This window comes from Octopus sinensis, linkage group LG11, assembly GCF_006345805.1.
Source record: "Octopus sinensis linkage group LG11, ASM634580v1, whole genome shotgun sequence".
Classification (NCBI taxonomy): domain Eukaryota; kingdom Metazoa; phylum Mollusca; class Cephalopoda; order Octopoda; family Octopodidae; genus Octopus; species Octopus sinensis.
The window spans coordinates 10,394,149-10,414,695 of record NC_043007.1 but is presented as its reverse complement, the minus strand read 5'-3'; the positions used below and the strand labels follow the sequence as shown (position 1 = coordinate 10,414,695).

At 36.6% G+C, this 20,547-nt stretch overlaps 1 protein-coding gene across 1 annotated transcript in view; it reads left to right on the top strand.

Annotated features, from left to right (window-relative positions):
• Positions 1-9,524, top strand: part of LOC115217470 (kappa-type opioid receptor-like) — a 16,459-nt gene extending 6,935 nt beyond the window's left edge. Inside the window, exon 2 of the mRNA XM_029787175.2 lies at positions 7,835-9,524. Within this exon, the coding sequence (XP_029643035.1) occupies positions 7,873-9,090 (1,218 nt within the window). The 5' untranslated portion in view covers positions 7,835-7,872 and the 3' untranslated portion in view covers positions 9,091-9,524. The remainder of the gene's footprint in view (positions 1-7,834) is intronic.
• Positions 9,525-20,547: the final 11,023 nt, after the last annotated feature.

Below are 20,547 nucleotides of genomic sequence, written 5' to 3'. Positions count from 1 at the left end.
GACAACGCGAGTTTCAATTCTAATTTCTTTCAGTCTTTTAGGTGGCAATTTGGGTGTTGTGCCAAATCCACCTATAGCTTCAGGAATAATTGTTATCTTGCTCTTCCATGGTCTCCTCAGCTCTCTAGTTGGATCCTGGTATTTCTCAGTTCTTTCTATATCTCTGTTATTGACTCTGCTATCATAGAGATTTTCAAAATCTAAGATCTTGCACTGTATATATATATATATATATATATATATATATATATATATTCTTTTACTCTTTTACTTGTTTCAGTCATTTGACTGCGGCCATGCTGGAGCACCGCCTTTAATCGAGCAACTCGACCCCGGGACTTATTCTTTTGTAAGCCCAGTACTTATTCTATCGGTCTCTTTTGCCGAACCGCTAGGTAACGGGGACATAAACACACCAGCATCGGCTGTCAAGCAATGCTAGGGAGACAAACACAGACACACAAATACACACACGCATGCGTGGCATCTTGGGCAAGTGTCTTCTGCTATAGCCCCGGGCCGACCAATGCCTTGTGAGTGGATTTGGTAGACGGAAACTGAAAGAAGCCTGCCGTATATATGTATATATATATATGTATGTGTGTGTGTTTGTGTGTGTGTCTTTGTTCCCCTAGCATTGCTTGACAACCGATGCTGGTGTGTTTACGTCCCCGTCACTTAGCGGTTCGGCAAAAAGAGACCGATAGAATAAGTACTGAGCTTACAAAAAGAATAAGTCCCGGGGTCGAGTTGCTCGACTAAAGGTGGTGCTCCAGCATGGCCGCAGTCAAATGACTGAAACAAGTAAAAGAGAAAAGAGAGAGAGAGAGAATATATATATATATTTATACATATATACGACGGGCTTCTTTCAGTTTCCGTCTACCAAATCCACTCACAAGGCTTTGGTCGGCCCGAGGCTATAGTAGAAGACACTTGCCCAAGGTGCCATGCAGTGGGACTGAACCCGGAACCATGTGGTTGGTAAACAAGCTACTTTATTTCATAACATTTGCCATTAAGGCAGTATATAGAGTAAGTTAGAGTAAACAAGCTACTTGCCACACAGCCACTCCTGCGCCTATATATATATATATATATATATATATATATATATATAATATATAATATATATATATATATATATATATATATATATATAAGGATAAGATCGATATTTAGATACCGAACTCAACTGGTCGTCAGCATGGGAATAAAACCTTCAAAGGTAATAAGTATTGAAAATTATAATTTAGGGTATCTAAAAGATACCACCACGCTGGAAATAGCAATCAAAACTTGACTCTAAAACCACATTAAATGTTCATACAGCACTGAGAGAGAAATGAAAGAGACAAAATAAACTAGCAAAAAAAAATACTGCATAATTCCAGATCCCGGATTTCTGGCTCTGCATAAGAAATGCTTTGCTTTCATCCGGGATATGGAATTATCCAATAATTTTTTTTGCTAGTTTATTTTGTCACTTTGTCTTCTCTCCTGGTGCTGTATGAACATTTATTGTGGTTTTAGAGTCAAGTTTTGACTGCTATTTTCAGCTTGGTGGTATCTCTTAGATACCCTAAATTATAATTTTATATATATATATATACTTTTTTTAATCCGAAGGAGGCAATGCGAGCAGCAACAACAAGAACACTGCAAAATCCACAGAAAGATCAAACACATACATATATTCGTATATTCATTTATATCTACAGAACAAATATAAAGCCCGACGTTTAAAAATTTAGTAATACATAAACATCATATAAAATATATAAATATATAAGAGAATCAATGTTGCATATGGGGGAAGCACTCCGTCGGTTACGACGACGACGGTTCCGGTTGATCCGATCAACGGAACAGCCTGCTCGTGAAATTAACGTGTCAGTGGCTGAGCACTCCACAGACACGTGTACCCTTAACGTAGTTCTCGGGGATATTCAGCGTGACACAGAGAGTGACAAGGCCGGCCCCTTGAAATACAGGTACAGCAGAAACAGGAAGAAAGAGTGAGAGAAAGTTGTGGTGAAAGAGTGCAGCAGGGATCACCACGAGCCGGAGCCTCGTGTAGCTTTAGGTGTTTTCGCTCAATAAACACTCACAACGCCCGGTCTGGGAATCGAAATCGCGAACTTACGACCGCGAGTCCGCTGCCCTAACCACTGGGCCATTGCGCCTCCACGTTGCATATATAACACCTTGAATGTACGCTTAAACTCGTAAAACATTTGGCATAAATTTGCTAAATTAAAAATTTCGGGTAATAAAGCATACAATGACATAATAAAAGACGAATTAAATTTCTAGAGAAATGTACATAGAGGATATATATATATATATTTCTTTTCATTATATGTTTTTGGTAATTTCAGGTGGGGAGGCTTTGGTCTTGTGCTGCAATTAAAAATCGCTCTATCTCTGCTTTGAGTCCTGAGCTTCTCAACTATCGCTGGGATTTTTCTTTGTCTATTTCTTTTGCATTTAGTTTAGTCCAGTATTTGCCATGAAGGGGCTTTTCTTCCCATCGTTTTATCATGGTCCGTTGCTGTCAGCTTCCTTAAATACTGAGAACAGTTTTTTTGTTTTGCTCGTGTTTTGCCGCTATTTGTATCAGTCTTCCTTGCTTCTGAAGTAGATATTTTTGCAGTCCTATGGTGGTTATTATTATTATTATTATTATTATTATTATTATTATTATTATTATTATTATTATTATTATTATCATTATTATTATTATCATTATTAACATTATTATTATTATTATTATTATTATTATTATTATTATTATTATTATTATCATTATCATTATTATCATTATTATTATTATTATTATTATTATTATTATTATTATTAGTAGTAGTAGTAGTAGTAGTAGTAGTAGTAGTAGTAGTAGTAGTAGTAGTAGTAGTAGTATTTTTAATTTCTCAGAGCTTTCGATAATAATTTTTCTGGTTAATCCAGTTAGGGCGGACATCATCCTGTTCCCAAAAGTCTCACAGTGTCTCTTTCCACAAGTTGGCACTTAGATGTTAAGTATTGTTGAATATAGATGAAGGAGTAGCTGAGTGATAAGAAGCTTGCTTCCCAGCCATATGGTTCCGGGTTCAGTCCTACTTGGGCAAACCAAATGTCTTCTACTATAGCCTCGGGCAGATCAAAGCCTTGTGAATGGATTTGGGAGACGGAAACTGAAAGATTCTTTAGATATATATATATATATATATATATATATATACACAAGCTTCATTCAGTTTCCGACTACCAAATCCACTCACAAGAATTAATCAGAACAAGTAATATCGAAGGCTCCGAGAAATAAAATATACTACTACTACTACTACTACTACTACTACTGCTACTACTACTACTACTACTAATAATAATAATAATAATAATAATAATAATAATAATAACAATAATAATAATAATAATAATAATAATAATAATAATAAAATAATAACAATAATAATAATAACAATAATAATAACAATGACCTGTTAAGGCCATTCCTAAATTGTTATATATTTACATTTTAGTCTCATGACTATTTTTCTTTTCACTGGGCCGCTGGTAGTGATAAATTTCTATCGAATTTTTTACTACCCTAAATTGATTAATATATATTATATATATTAATCAATTTAGGGTAGTAAAAAATTCGATAGAAATTTATCACTACCAGCGGCCCAGTGGAAAAGAAAAATAGTCATGAGACTAAAATGTAAAATATAACAATTTAGGAATGGCCTTAACAGGCCATTCGTCCACTAGACAGAGCAGCCATAACCCCAACCGCCAAGTAATTTAATTCGGAAATAGGTGAAAAATTAAAAACGTTTACCCTAATTCATCTGTCTAGTGGACGAATGGCCTGTTAAGGCCATTCCTAAATTGTTATATATATATATATATATAATATATATATATATATATATAATTATATCCGGTCTACTAGGCTCAGTAGTACAGTCAGTCTTTATGGCGAAGTCCCACAAGATCTTATAATTTTCATTGTCTATCATGGCCCCTGGTTGATATTCATACCACATTTTTGTTGTTCTTTTTTTTTAGGCCCACATACTCGACTGACATCCCAATGCACTCTTTTACTTAGTCATGTCTGCCCATGTATTCCTTTTTTTTTTATACTAGTATACTGCACTCCTCAAAATGTTGTCTAAAGGGATTTTAAGGAGAAGGCTACATAAGGACTGAATTTTTAAAGGAAACACATCTTGAGAGGTTTATTCGGAAATGATATTGAAGAGTGTGATAGGAAAAAGCATATATATATATATATATATATATATATATATATATATATATATATATATATATATTTGAAAATGGCTTAGTATTGATGTCATACGAATTTAAAGAGAAACAATTGAAGACGACATTTCCTTCGCTATAAGATGAGTTTCCTAGAAATTTAGAAAGGAAGAAAGAGGGGATATAAATGTAGAAACTTTACTAGTATTCAGTAATTGACGAAGACGATGAGCTGGCCGAATAGTTACCGCGCCGGGCGAAATGCTTAGCGGCATTTCATCAATGCTAACGTTCTGAGTTCAAATTCCGCCTAGGTCGATTTTGGCTTTCATTATTTTGGGGTTGATAAACTGAGTATCAGTTGGACACTGGGTCGATGTAATCGACTTATGCCCTCCCCAGAAATTGTGAACCTTGTGTTGAAATTTGAAATCAATAATAATTAATTAACGGCATATAAAAGATGGGCTACAGCAAATATTCTGCTTAATACCACAGATTTGCTTGTAAGATGCTTGGCCTTAACCAGTTGAGCATGTCCCTTAGTGGCTGACGGTATGTGCATCTCTGATCACGAGTAGAAGTAGTGGGGGAGCATCATAGCCATGTGATGAGAGGAAGTCTTTGGGGTTTGAATAATTCACCTCTGGAAACATAGGTGTTCTGTTCATCATCCTTAAACAATCCTTATTCAACGACCATTTGAGCAGGATGGTCTACTCGACCTGAAGAAATTTCTAACTGGGCCCCACCTGCAAAGTCATGTACTGTTTATCTTGATATGAGATCACCATGTCGCGCACATATGGTTGTGATGTATGTGTCTGGTCATGATAGGTATACTGGGCTTCGTATATTTTACCCCAGTGTCTCTCTGATGGCATGCACTTCTCTTTCACTCAATAACAATAATAATAATAATAATAATAATAATAATAATAATAATAATAATAATAATAATAATAATAATAATAATTTTCCTTCTTTCCTTTTTCTCTCTGTCTTTCTTTGCCTTTTTTTCTATCACATAACTTTATAAATGAACAATCTAGTGTGTTTATTTTAATGGTCTACCAATGTAAACAGTAAGTTCCTTGGCCTTAGGCGTTGGGAAGACATTCAGCAAGAAAAGGAAACAAAATTGAAAGAAGACAATGGTAATAATGATAACAATAATCTCGAGCGATTTAACCGGTATCTCCGTCCAGCGTCCTGCGACATTGTTGGATGACATGAACCTGTTCCTCCAGGTGCCGAGCTGACTCTACTTGGTTAACTTTTGTTCCTGTCACCGGCTTGTATTCTTTTAGTGCGATGCTGATTTCTATGTACCTATTCTTCGACACAAGGATTTTGACGTCCGCATATGCCGACACGGTTCTCCAATGTCCTAGTTCGCGTGTGGATATCTCTCAATGCCTCTCATTTCCACAGTAGTTGCTCTAGAGCCATCACATACAGGAGAGACGAGAGGGGACACCCTTGACGGATCGAACGCATGATGCTGCATGATTCCGAAAGGTAACCATTTACCCAAACTACCGAACAGATGTCGCTGTACATTGCAACGATTCGGCCACGGAAGACGGGGGTCGTAACCGGCCGCCGTGAGAACTGCCGCCAAATATTAGTGATTGACCCAATTGAAAGTATTAGACGGATCCAAATTTGTCAGGGCTCTCCCCATGCCAGCTTCTTTACTCACTCTGTCTATGATGTATCACATAACTTGGAAGTTCTCGTGGATGGATCTGCTTTTTATGGCACATGTTTGCGCATCAGCAATCAGTTCCTTGACGACAAGCTTCAAAATTCTTAGCGGTATTTCGTCTGCCGCTACGTTCTGAGTTCAAATTCCGCCGAGATCGACTCTGCCTTTCATCCTTCCGGAGTCGATGAAATTAGTACCAGTTACGCGCTGGGGTCGATGTAATCGACTTAATACCTTCTCCCAAATTTGAGGACCTGTGCTTCCAGTAGAAAGGATTATTATTATTATTATTATTATTATTATTATTATTATTATTATTATTATTGTTGTTGTTTTTGTTGTTGTTGTTTTTGTTGTTGTTGTTTTTGTTGTTGTTTTTGTTGTTGTTGTTGTTGCTGCAGCTGCTGTTGTTGTTGTTGTTGTTGTGTTATACCGCTTTCTCACACAATTTGTCGCTTGTGGTGTAATACCGGTGACAGCTGTTCACAAGTGGAGTGAAGTGGTACCATCAATTGTCAGAATTTGTTTGAGTATTCTAGATGTTTCAAGGAGTGTTGCTTCGGTAAGTGCCCCATACTGATGTTGACCTATATTTTTAAAATTATCTTTAAATTCTGGTGTTCAAAGTACAATGCGATCCTTTCCATAGCCCACTAATGTTTTATCTCCCACGACAGTAGTTCATATTTCTGAATCTTCTTCAGTTCTTTGTCACAAACCTTATTGTCAGCTGGACAGGCCACATCTAGAAACAAATAGTTCATTGACTTTCTTAATCACCATAATCCGGTCAGCAATGTTCATTTTCATGGTCACATTGTACCATAAAGTCTCATAAAATCTTGGTATGGTCATTTTCCTCATAGCCATTACTATGGTTTAGAAAGAGACGTGTGTTCCACTTGGCCAAGCTACCTTGTAAGAATTGGAGACAACATTTCAATGGCTTTGAGCAGCCAATTATAATTATTATTATTATTATTATTATTATTATTATTATTATTATTATTATTATTATTAATATCATCATCATCATCATCATCATCACTACTACTACTACTACTACTACTACTACTACTACTACTACTACTACTACTACTACTACTACTACTACTACTGCTATTATCATTATTATTATCATCATCATCATTATTATTGAGTGAGAGAGCAGCGCATGCCATCAAAGTCACACTGGGCTAAAATATACGAAGACCTGTATACCCATCATGACCATCCGTCCGATAAGAATATACCAGACACATGCATCACAACCATATGTGCACGACATGATGATCTCATATGAAGATAAACAGCGTATGACCTTGCAGGTGGGGCCCAGTGGGAATTTTCTGCAGATCGAGTAGCCCATCCCACTCAAATGGTCCTTGAATAAGGGTTGCTTAAGAATGTTGAACGAAACACCTATGTTTCCAAACGTGAATCATCCAAACTCCAATGAATTTCTGTTAACACATAGTGCTCCCCCACTACTTCTGCTCGTGATCAGAGATGCACATATCGTCAGCTACTAAGGGGCATGCTCAACTGATTAAGGTCAAATAACTGACAAGTAAATCTGTGGTATTGAGCAGAGTATTTGCTGTAGCTTATCTTTATACCAAGACAAAACAATGTACATGATAACAATTAAGATCAGAAGCCACGAGAGCCACTGGCTGGTACTGCATTATTAAGACAGAGAGGGGGAGGAACGGAGGAGTAGAAGGAAGAGGCAGCGTAGTATTGAGAGTAGAATTAATATTGGTGGGATTGGCGCTGGATGGTTGCAGCAATCGAAAACATTTAACATTTTTTTTTTCTTTCTTTTTTTTTGTTATTCAGATTAAACAGAGAAAACGCGCCCCAAAATCCGAAAAAAGATGTTATTTACTGATTCAATGCAGAATGGAACAACAAACGGTACCGAATATAGTGTCACCATCGAAGAACTCAACAGACAACAAGTTTTGATAAGGATCCCATCTACCATTCTTGTTATATTAACAATGACCATAGGTTTCGTTGGAAACATTTTAACTGTTTACGTTTACGGATTTCGCTTGAAGTTATCCCCAACGTACCTGTTTGTCGTCATGCTGGCTTGTGTAGATTTGATACTTTGTGCTATTGTATCACCAGGTCGCATTGTCCAAAATGTTTACCCCATGATGTCGACCTGGGATGCACTGTGCAAGAACCATATGTGTTTGTCTGTCTTTACAGGACTTTGTAACTGTGGTTTTCTAGTGTCCATTTCTATAGATAGATATAGAAAAGTATGCCAACCGCTGAAGTCTCAGTTGTCATTGAAAGTTGCTAAAATTATAACAGCTTGCATTCTTATTTTTTCCGCAATACAGGGAAGCATTGCTCTTCTATACTATGGAAGTATCAAGAAATCAACTGATTATCCTGATATCTATAGCTATTCTTGCTCAGCAAAAAAATCCGAGAAGCCAAACTATTACCAACTTGGATTCTTTGCATTCTATCTTCTCTTAACATTATTTGCGTTCGTTGAACTCAGTGTAGTTTACACCATAATTCTTCGAAAAATGAAAGTGAAGGAGAAACAAATTATTGTATCACAACAAAATAGGAAGAACGTTACAAGTGCCCTGTATCCTGATGAAACACAACAGAGATGGAGTAATATACCAAAAAACACTGATCCTAATGTACCTGCAGAAGTTGTTGAATTGTCTGTAGCAGAAACATCATCCGGTGTGTCATCGGATGATACATCAAATGTAAGTGCAAAAAATACAAAAAACACTGCACCTATCGCGATTAAATTACGGGAGACGGATAACGAAAGACGAGCAAGAGAGCAAACCAAAAGGATACAGCGTATTACTGTAACAATGATGATGATTACTCTGGTGTTTATAATAACCTATATACCCTGCGTTATTGCCATGATGGTGAACGCAGTATTGAAATCCGAAGACACAATGTCAGTAACAACAGCTATATTCTATTGGCTCGCAAGACATACGTTTTACCTTAATTCAAGTTTAAATCCAATTATTTACAGTTGCAGGAATAAGAATTTTGTAGACGAAGTAAAGAAGTTGTTTGGATTAAAGCAGAAATAAATAGAAACAAAAGCACGCATCAATCTGAAATATAAAATCAGCGAAAGCGAAACTGCTCTAGCAAACGACAAATAGCAGTGATAAAAATTAAACGCAGATTCGACAATTTGTATTCCAGTTCTTCGAAATCAAGTGAACTACCACTTCATTGACTTATTGCATGCGGCTGGGTCTGACGTAACCTTCTTAGAAAATCAATGTAATTATATTGGTCTACTTTAATGAGAGTTACGTGTCCACCTGTAAAAACTTCTGAACTATTTTCTACTCACATTTCACTCACAGTATTGGACTCGACCTGAGATTATGTTACTCAATCTGCCGGATCCCATGATTGCGAAACAAACTTCTCACCACTGTACCAACCACCTACTACTTACATAGTTTCTTCTCCTTCTTCTTCTTCTTCTTCTTCTTTTTCTTCTTCTTCTTCTTCTTCTCATTATTATTATTATTATTATTATTATTATTATTATTATTATTATTATTATTATTATTATTCCTCTCCTTCTTTTCCGCCTTCTTCTTCTTCTTCTTCCTCTCCTTTTTCTTCTTCTTCTGCTTCTTCCTCTCCTTCCTCTCCTTCCTCTCCTTCTTCTTCTTCTTCTTCTTCTTCTTCTTCTTCTTCTTCTTCTTCTTCTTCTTCTCCAGCTTCTTTTTTTCTCTTTTAATTCTATATGGATCTTATGTTTTAAAAACTGTACTTTCGCAATTTATAATGCAATTATCATGAAGTACCAACTACAAAAAACTTTTGCTACTTCTAACTGACCGTTAAATTTTTTCGAATTCCCTTAAAGTATCTAAAGACTTGCCAAAATTCTAAATATCAATGTTCATCAGAATGTGGTTCAAAATGGAAATTGGCATCTTCGAAAGTTGTTCAGAGCCATGAAAATCAATGTGCGACGATTAGAAAAAGTTTTCGATCTGATAATCCTTAGACATTGACCTCTTGACTATACAACGTCATGATTGGCAAATGGAGCCTCGCTTTTATAATACCTTTATAGATTCACGGAGCCGAAAAGAGGGAAAAAATTTTAGATGGTTGATGGGAGGGTTATAAAAGTTTTTTCTTTGGCTATATTTTTCCCTCCAAAGCTGAAAAAAAATTAGTAAAACTAGTAAAACGTCAGAAACAACGTGAAACAGTGAAAAACAGAAGGAATCAACAAGCTCAAAATTTAATAAAACCTCAGCTTTAAAATATGTATTATATATATATATATATATTCAAAATAAGCAACAAGAATATCTCCGGTAATTTGGTACCATCGTTTCACGCTACATCATTTTATTAAATATTGTAAGTATTACAACAGTTTTAAAATGTTGAGCAATCATCAGCCATTTACAGAGGTTTTCCATTAATATGGATAACACCATACAAAATTCTAGTGCATCTAACTTAAGTACCATATTCATTTGAATCTAAATTTTGCTGAACTTATATATATATATATATATATATACTAGCAGTATCGCCGGCGTTGCTCAGGTTTGTAAGGGAAATAACTATAAAGCATTTTTAGAGAGTTATAGCCCAAAAATAGCAAAAAAATGGAAAAAAATGATGGTAAATTTTTTTTGAGATTTAAAAAAGGTAGAGTTGCGTCCCCTAGCCAGTTTGTGGTTCGTGTTTCTAATTCTCGACCCCATGTCGAATTTATCGATTTTTTCAGAACTGGGGGAACTTTTCAAAATTTTCGCTGCGTTAGTTTTGAATTATGACATTGGGCTATGTGTGTGTCAAGTTTCATCAGAATCGGTTGAAAGCCGTGGTCAGGGTGAGGGTACAAGCAAACAGACACACAGAAACACGCACAGACAAACTGCCGTTTATATAGAGATATATATATATATATATATATATATATATATATATATATATATATATATATATATATATAATATATATATATATTATATATATATATTTATTATATATATAAAGAGATAGATATATAGATATATATGTATATATACATACGTACATACATATATATATATATATATATCTATACACACACACACACACACATATATATATATATATAATATATACACACACACACACACACACATATATATATATATATGTGTGTGTGTGTGTGAAAAAACTTGTAAAGAATATGTGCAAGTTACATGAAATTCCACAAAATATATGTAAAAATCTGAGTAAGATACGTGAAACTCCACAATCATATACTGAAAAATGTGTATAATACGTGCATTTTTTTATGTATGCATATACACATGTGTGGTTGGATGAGTGCGTGTGTGTATTTGCGTGTGTATATGTGTATGGTTGGATGAGTGCATGTGTGTATTTGCGTGTGTATATATATATATGTGTGTGTGGTGTGTGTGTGTGTGCGTGTGTTCGTGCTTCTGTGAGTTTATACAAGCACATGTGTGTGAATGTATTCATGTGCACAAAACGCATGATGCATAGACTGTAAAAATATATGAATATACACATAAATTTATAGAATGTACACAAATGCATAATATACGCAATTATAACAAGCTTTAAACTTAACGTCAAAACAGGATAAACATTTGGCAACGAAGTGCATACGTGCAAGTATGAACTTCTAAGTGCAGACATTCCAAAATTGTACAATTATAAAATTTGTGTAGGCGCAGGAGTGACTGTGTGGTAAGTAGCTTGCTTACCAACCACATGGTTCCGGGTTCAGTCCCACTGCCTGGCACCTTGGGCAAGTGTCTTCTACTATAGCCTCGGGCCGACCAAAGCCTTGTGAGTGGATTTGGTAGACGGAAACTGAAAGAAGCCCGTCGTATATATGTATATATATATATATGTGTGTGTGTGCGTGTTGGTGTGTCTGTATTTGTCCCTCTAGCATTGCTTGACAACCGATGCTGGTGTGTTTATGTCCCCGTCACTTAACGGTTCGGCAAAAGAGACCGATAGAATAAGTACTGGGCTTATAAAGAATAAGTCCCGGGGTCGAGTTGCTCGATTAAAGGCGTTGCTCCAGCATGGCCGCAGTCAAATGACTGAAACAAGTAAAAGAGTAAAAGAGTAAGAGAGAGAGAGAGTATCGAAATGAGTGAGAAAAATTCGAATGAATTGAATTTTTCCAAAAGTCGAACCCCAGGGAGATGGTCATCTAAAAGATTTTTCCTGTTGTCTTGTTTTTGGTTACCCAAAAATCTCGCGTGATTTTCATCGTGATTTTATGCTACTTTTATGTTTTAATTCAAAATGAAGACTAACATTGATGTTCCATGCGATAGTTTTGGTAGCTATAAAGAGCTTCCTTAACATGAAACTAATGTTATACATGTACGTATACATACGACGGCTTTTTTCAGTTTCTGTGTATCAGATCCACTCAAAACTCGCCCAAGGCTCCATACCGGAAAAATGAGCCCGATATGTGTGTGTATGTGTGTGTGTGTGTGATTATTCAGTTTTATTTCAAGATTCCTTGTCAATAGAGAAATAGCCGGTTGCCAAGATTCCTTCATTGGAATTTCAGCAACATCAACTGGGTATTTTTGCAACTATGTATGTATGTGTGCCGTATTTGGAGTCAGTTCATGTGCAGATTTATATGTTTTGCTGTATGTATATATTCCAATGGATATATTTGCATGTCTAGACATGCGAATATATATTCAAGTGATAAACTTCTAGTTTACAAATTCTTATAGTTCTAATGATGACTCGGATCTGTAGTCGTTCAAATCCAAATTAACTTTCCCCTTTTATGGTTTTGAGAAGCCTGATTTCTCATCACTGGTACTTAGGCAGTGTGTTACATATCTTATTACACCAATAATTACAGGCATAAAGCTGAACTTGTAATCTGGATAGAGAAACTGTAGATTTCTCAGTAGTTCAGCATACACACATACACACGTACACACACACACATACACACACATACGTACACACACACACACACATACATACATATCAGATTATGATTGGATCTTCCATGCGTTAACTTGTGCCTCTTTTCAACAATGTAAACTTTCAGTTAATCAAGATATTCTTGACCAGACGAGTAGCCTACGGTACACCCCTCGCTTGGGTATTTGCCACTTCTGAGGTTCCGTTCGCTATGAAGCATATGTTGCTCGGGTCTTATCTACCCCATTTCGTAACTCTTGTATTTTTATTCGTACACCCGGCAAACCTTGTTGCCGACAGTGAAATATAAAACGAACTTTTTTTCAGTTTATCGTCCGTACTTTGATAAAGAACATTTTGTCTCAATAAACCACTATTGTCTCTGAAAGTTGTGTTTTTTATATATTTACTACGAATCGCTTGAAGTTAACTTTCTTCCCACACGTCGATCCCTGGATCTTACATTTATATATGTATATTTACATACATACATATATACCCCCTCCATATATATATATATATATATATATATATATATATATATATATGTAACATGTATTTACACTTACTTCCGTCAGTGGATGGCGGATGTATTGGGTTGGCAACTAAGTTTCCGTAGTTTTTTTTAATTTCTATTTTTTCAAAATTTAATAAAAAATAACAACTAATGTATTCACCCTTGTTGTTTACAACTTCTTCCCAACGTTTCGACTCGAAAAATTGATCCAACCAAGCTCTCAATTCTGCATCAGTATTGAACGAAACTCCGCGCATAGCATTTTGAAAGAGATCGAAAGAGGTGAAAGTTCGTTGGTGCCAAATAAGGAAAGTACGGCAGGGTTGGCAGCACTTCCCAGCCATGCGTTTGAATGACTTCCTTGGTCATATTGGCGATATGAGCGCGGGCGTTGTCGTGCAGCAAAAGAACTCCATGCTGCCGATTAGGTCTTTTCTCTTGAGTTGTTCCAACAGTTGAACATAGAGTTCCCCGTTGACCGTTTGGTTCCGTTCAAGAAATTTGTAATGGATAATCCCTTCCCATTCCCACCATATGCACAACATCGTTTTATGCGGATGAAGATCTTTCATGTGCGGTATCGCTTGTTTACCGGTGCTAAGCCATTCCTTCCGCTGCTTCATCATGATGTACAGGCACCATTTTTCGTCGCCAGTAACGATTCGGTAAAGGAATCGTTGAGCGGTGGCGTGCAAGCAAACCAGCGGAGATTGTGGCTCGTTGATTTTTATTATTGTCACTTAAAGCATGCAGAACTCATGCTCCATACTTCTGAACCTTTCCCATCGAGTGAAGATGGTTCTCTATAGCAGTGTGGGAGCATATCATTTTCTCTGCCAGTTCCCTTGTGCTTTGACAAGAATTTTCGTGCAAAAGTTGGTTTAATCCCTCTTCATCGAACTCCACTGGGCGGCCAGAATCAGGTGCGTCTTTGCGGTCAAAATTTCCATTTTTTAACTTGGCATACCAATCACAAGAAGCCCTTTCAGCTATGGCACCCTCTCCATACACAGCACAAATGCCGCAAGCAGCTTTTGCGGCCTTAGAACCGTGATTAAAATCAAAAAGAAGGTGTCGAAAATGTTCGTTTTTCTTAACTTGACATTCCATCCAAATGATCTGAAATTAAGCAAAAATTAACGAAAATTAACTAGAAAAAAAAAGGCAATAGATTCCGAAATGATTCAAAAATAGAATTCTTGAAAAAAATAGATTCCAAAATTTAAAAACGCAGTAAACTCCAAATTTTTTTTAAAACGGTGGGAACTTAGTTACCAACCTAATAATTTTTCATGTATATAATGTTTTTTTTTTTCTTTTAGAAGATTAGTCGGTGCACTTCCTTAAGGTTGTTGCGTGCTTCATCGGAACATCATAATAATTTGGCATTGCTATTCATTATGTTTTACTGGTTTCAGTCATAAGGCTGTGGTCATGCTAGGCCACTGCTTTTAAGAGTTTAGTCAAACAAATCGACACCAACTGTCAAACGCAGGTAGTAGACAAATACAAACACACTGACACACACACACAACACACACACACACATACACACACACACACACACACACACAACACACACACACACACACATACACACACACACACACACACACACACACACACATATATATATATGTATATATGTGTGCATATAAATGTGTGAGTGCTTAGGTAGGTATATGTTTCGACTTTTACTTGCTTGTATCATTAGACTGCAGCCATGCTGGGGCACGACCTTCAGGAACTTTAGTCGACCCTAGTTCTTGTTTTTAAAGCCGAACCGCTAACTTACGAGAACGTAAACACACCAGCAACGGTTGTTAAACGGCGGTAGTGGGCGACAAATACAGACACAATACACACATGCACACACACACACATGTAGACGCACACACGAGGTCACATATACACACACAAATATATATATATATATATATAAATCAAAAAATAAGGGTGAAAAGTTGGATATTAATTTAATAATACCATCAATTTAACACCAAGTGGCTTAGCGCATAAAAAGCCAGGGATACAATAAAAATTTATATACACATATATAAGAGAGTGACTCTCTTATATATGTGTATGTATATATATAAACACACAATTCAACATGAAGCACAGCAGTAAACAACTCCCTTTTCTTGACATCCTAATTAAAATAGTCAGTAACCACACCGAAACAGACATCTTCTATAAACCTACAGATTCTATACAATACCTATTATTCAACTCATGCCACCCCAAACATAAAAATTAATATACCTTATAATCTAGCGAAAAAAAACTGTAGCATAGTTTCGGACACCTATACTCGTAAACGAAGACTCCTTGAACTCAGATCAATACTACCCACAAGGGGCTAAACATAGAGAGGACAAACAAGGACAGACAAAGGGATTCAGTCGATTATATCGACCCCAGTGCGTAACTGGTACTTATTTAATAGACCCCGAAAGGATGGAAGGCAAAGTCGACCTCGGCGGAATTTGAACTCAGAACGTAGCAAATACCTATTTCTTTACTACCCAAAAGGGGCTAAACACAGAGGGAACAAACTAGGACAGACAAACGGATTAAGTCGATTACATGGATCCCAGTGCGTAACTGGTACTTAATTTATCGACCCCGAAAGGATGAATGGCAAAGTCGACCTCGGCGGAATTTGAACTCAGAACGTAACGGCAGACGAAATACCGCTAGGCATTTCGCCCGGCGTGCTAACGATTCTGCTAGCTGCGTAATTTGATGCGTTATTGTCCATACTTTCAGTAATGTACCACTCAATACATAACAGGATGTTCTGCACAAACTTCAGGAATGTGAATATCTGTATATCGCGTATGTTAAGTGTAGATTATCTCACCAAAATGCCATTGGAGGGTTGCACATGTATATGTGTGTGTGTGTCCATAGATGAATGTACACACACTCAGACACACTCACACATACACACACATACATACATACACACACACACACACACACATATATGATTGCTTCATTTTGACAGCTGATAACCTTCTCATCCACACACACATCATACAGTATAAGCATTCCGTTGATGGCCCTCATATGACTAAGACCAGCTGCTGACTGATGGGGTTTGAAACTCAAGTGACGCCAGACCAAGTGACAGATATTACACAACGTGACAATTTTTAAAAAATTGTTTATTGTTTTTATTTTATTGTTTATGAATCCATTTTTTTCTGCTGATTCCAAAACTGAAATTATTTTTTGTGCATCATCAACAGTTAAAAAAAAACTATGTCGACTTTCAATGTTATTATACAGTTGCGGCCAAAATGTTCAGAACGGCATTGTTTTTGTCAGAAAAGTAGATATAAGTTTTTATTAAAGTTTTATATTTCACAGACAATAAATACGATAGTAACTGGTTTTGTCTGAGATTTTGGTGTAATTTGAGTGGATAATACAAAAGTTATGGATGATATAGTGATTTACTGCAAAACCCATGGTGGCCAAAATGATCAGAACGGTTGAAAAAATAACAAAATAATCAAAAAGTGACAGAGAATGCTGGAATTATTTCATATTTAGTGTGAAGCCCTTTAGCTTCAATCAAAGTTTGACATTTTCGACTGCATGGGGAAATTAAATTTTCAATTTCTTGCTGGGTGATCTTATTCCATTCTTCCTGAAGGGCATTCCATAATTGCTCGGTTGTTTTAGGATTTCTGGCTTTCAAACGTTCTCCTAGAATATTCCACATATTTTCAATAGGATTGAGGTCTGGTCTTTGAGCAGGCCAATCCATAACAATAACCTTTTCAGCCTTGAGGAAGTTCATGACCACCTTAGCCTTGTGACATGGGGCATTGTCCTGCATGAATATGGGTGGTCGCTTAGTTGAATTTCTCAGCACAGTCAAGGCATGATTTTTTACAAGTTGTTTATAAACTCCTGCATTTACCTTTCCATGTAATCGCAGCAAAGGGCCCACAACATCTCCAGATATCATCCCCCAAACCATGACACTTCCTCCACCGAATTTAACACTAGTCTTAAGGCATTTATGTGACAATTTTTCACCTGCTTTTCGTCGAACGTACCTTTTCCCATCTGAGCCATATAACATAGACTTAGATTCATCACTGAAATGCACCGTTTGCCATTTTTCTTGAGACCACAACACATGTTCGGTTGCAAAGGTAAGACGACACTTTTTATTCTTGGAGCTGATCAGTGGCTTCACTGCAGGTGCTCTTGCTTGTAGGTCATGTTCAACTAAACGACGAGACAGTTTTTCGAGATAAAGTTTTCTTCAGTACAATGCTCATTTCCCGAAAAACAGCAGCAGCAGTTTTAAATCTGTCCTTTTTAACCAACTTTACCATAGCACGATCTTCTCTCTTGGTCGTTTTTCTTGGCCACCTGTAGACTTCTTGCTTCACACGAACCACAATCATCGTAGACCTTAAGAATACCGTGAACAACACTTTTTGACTTGTTAACAATCTTTGCAATAGACCTAATACTTAAATTATCCTTTTTTCGAAGCTTAATAATCTGCTGACGAATTGGTAACAGAGTAAGTGGCATTATATTAACAAAGTACACTGCAGATATTCTTACTAATGTTTAGTAAACGAACTGTCACGTAAACAAATTCAAAACATTAGAGTTCGCCGGTTAAATATACTAAAACATGGAGTAAAAGCAACCGTTCAGATCATTTTGGCCGCCATGGGTTTTGCAGTAAATCACTAAATCATCCATAACTTTTTTATTATCCTCTCAAATTACACCATTATATTCGGTATTGTTATACTGATCCGCTACTAAATGTATGTCTAATTTTCTCTTTCAGACCAATTGCTAAGTTCTGTTACTTTCAGGAGGGCTACTAGAGTATGCAAAAATTCTCCAGATACATTTTGCTATGTGTGTGGTTATTATATTGGAAAAAAAGCAGGTATTATATAAGATAGTGAAAGGTACCAAATTGTGGATAGCGTACAGACTCTATTTCGGAATGCCCATGGGCGACCAGGACAAACCATGGGCCCCACATGTGATATGTGGAAGCTGTCGATATACTCTAGAAGGATGGCTAAGAGGTACAGGAAGGCCAATGCCTTTTGCCATCCCAAGGGTATGGAGAGAGCCAAAGAACCATCACGATGACTGTAACTTTTGTATAATCGATGTGACAAAGTACAGAAAAGTGAAAGGAAGACAAGCTCTTCAGTATCCAGACATACTCCCATCTAGAGCACCTGTCCCACATGATGACAGTTTACAAGTACCACTACCACCAGAAAATATTTCATCTGAAGAGTCAACAAGTAGCAGCATCCAAGAAATGGAGGAAGCTTTCGTACCAAGAACAAATTCGGAGCCTCACTTTCCAAATCAGAGTGAGCTAGATGATTTAATCAGGGATCTGGGTTTTACTAAGTCAGGAGCTGAACTTCTTTCATCAAGATTGAAGGAATGGAATCTACTGGGGGAAGACTGCAAGACATCTGTGTACCGGAAACGCCACGACGAATTTGAAATTTACTATGAAAATATTAATGATCTGTATTATTGTAAAGATGTGATTGGTTTGTTTACTGCTATTGGACTCAAACATGATTCTGAAGAATGGCGACTGTTCATAGATAGCTCAACAGGAAGTCTTAAAGCATTGTTGCTCCACAATGGAAATAAATATCCTTCTTTGCCTCTTTCACACTCCATACAGAAGAAAGAATATTACGATAATGTCAAAGAACTTCTCGACAAAATAAATTACGCTGAGTTCAAGTGGGATGTTTGTGGTGATTTCAAGATGCTTGCCTTCTTCTTCCTGATGATGATCATTACAAGAGAGTACATTGGCCCCCACGAGTGGAACTGCAGCCAGGAATGTTAAATATTCTCAAACAGCCTCTAGTAGATGCCAACAAAATCTTATTACCCCCGCTTCATATCAAACTCGGATTGGTAAAACAGTTTGTGAAGGTCTTAGATTTGTCTTATGTTTCCAAAGCTATCTGAGGCCAAGATCAAGGGTGGCATATTTGATGGGGCCCAAGTAAATAAAGTCGAAGAAACTGGAAAGAGCGATGACAGACGTTGAAAAAGAAGCTTGGTTTGTATTTCGTGATGTAGTTCGTGGATTCCTAGGAAATCCCAAGGATCCTAATTACAAACAACTGGTAGCAAAGCTTATTGAAAACTTCAAGAAAATGGGTTGTCGTATGTCCTTAAAGGTTCATTTTTTGCTCTCTCACCTAGATCACCCCATCCCCGAAAACTTGGGTGATGTCAGTGAGGAGCATGATGAGAGATTTCATCAGGACATCGCAACTATGGAAAGAAGATACCAAGGACGAGGGGATACTGCTATGATGGGAATTATATATGGTCTCTAGTCAGAAGAGATGAAGGTATACACTCCAGAAAATCTCGATCGTCAAAGCACTTTTCATCTTAAGAAAAGAGTTATCAAGGCATTTACAGTGCAGAGTTTTATTGTTTCTTTTTGTTCTAACTAATATTTTACTTCCTAAATACCCTTCAATATATGAAAAATTACTAAATGTTGTGTAATTATCCTTACAATACTAGAATAGATTGAGCCAACAATGTGCTGTAGGGAAAAGTTATAATTAGGAATAGATAAATAACTCTCGATATTACGTCAAAACGAATGTCATTTTTGAATTTAGTGGCAAAAAATGCATATAAGAACATTAAAAAATACAAATAAACAAAACATGTGTTACATTGTGTTATTCAAGTTTCTTCTACACCTTTGTCTTTTGGAGTCTAATTCTAAAGGAATTCTTTTATGAACTAGCATATATGGCTTTTAAGTCCAAATATTGTCTTAACAAGCTTTATGACATCTGACACAAGTTGTAAGAGCTGGTTTGGCGGGTTCAAGATTATTATCTACCTGGACATTTTGATTTTCATGTGACTCGTATGATTCCGTATCCTGCTTTTGACAAAGCACGCGATCACACACACACCACACAACATGCACACACACACACACACCACACACAAACACATATATATATATATATAT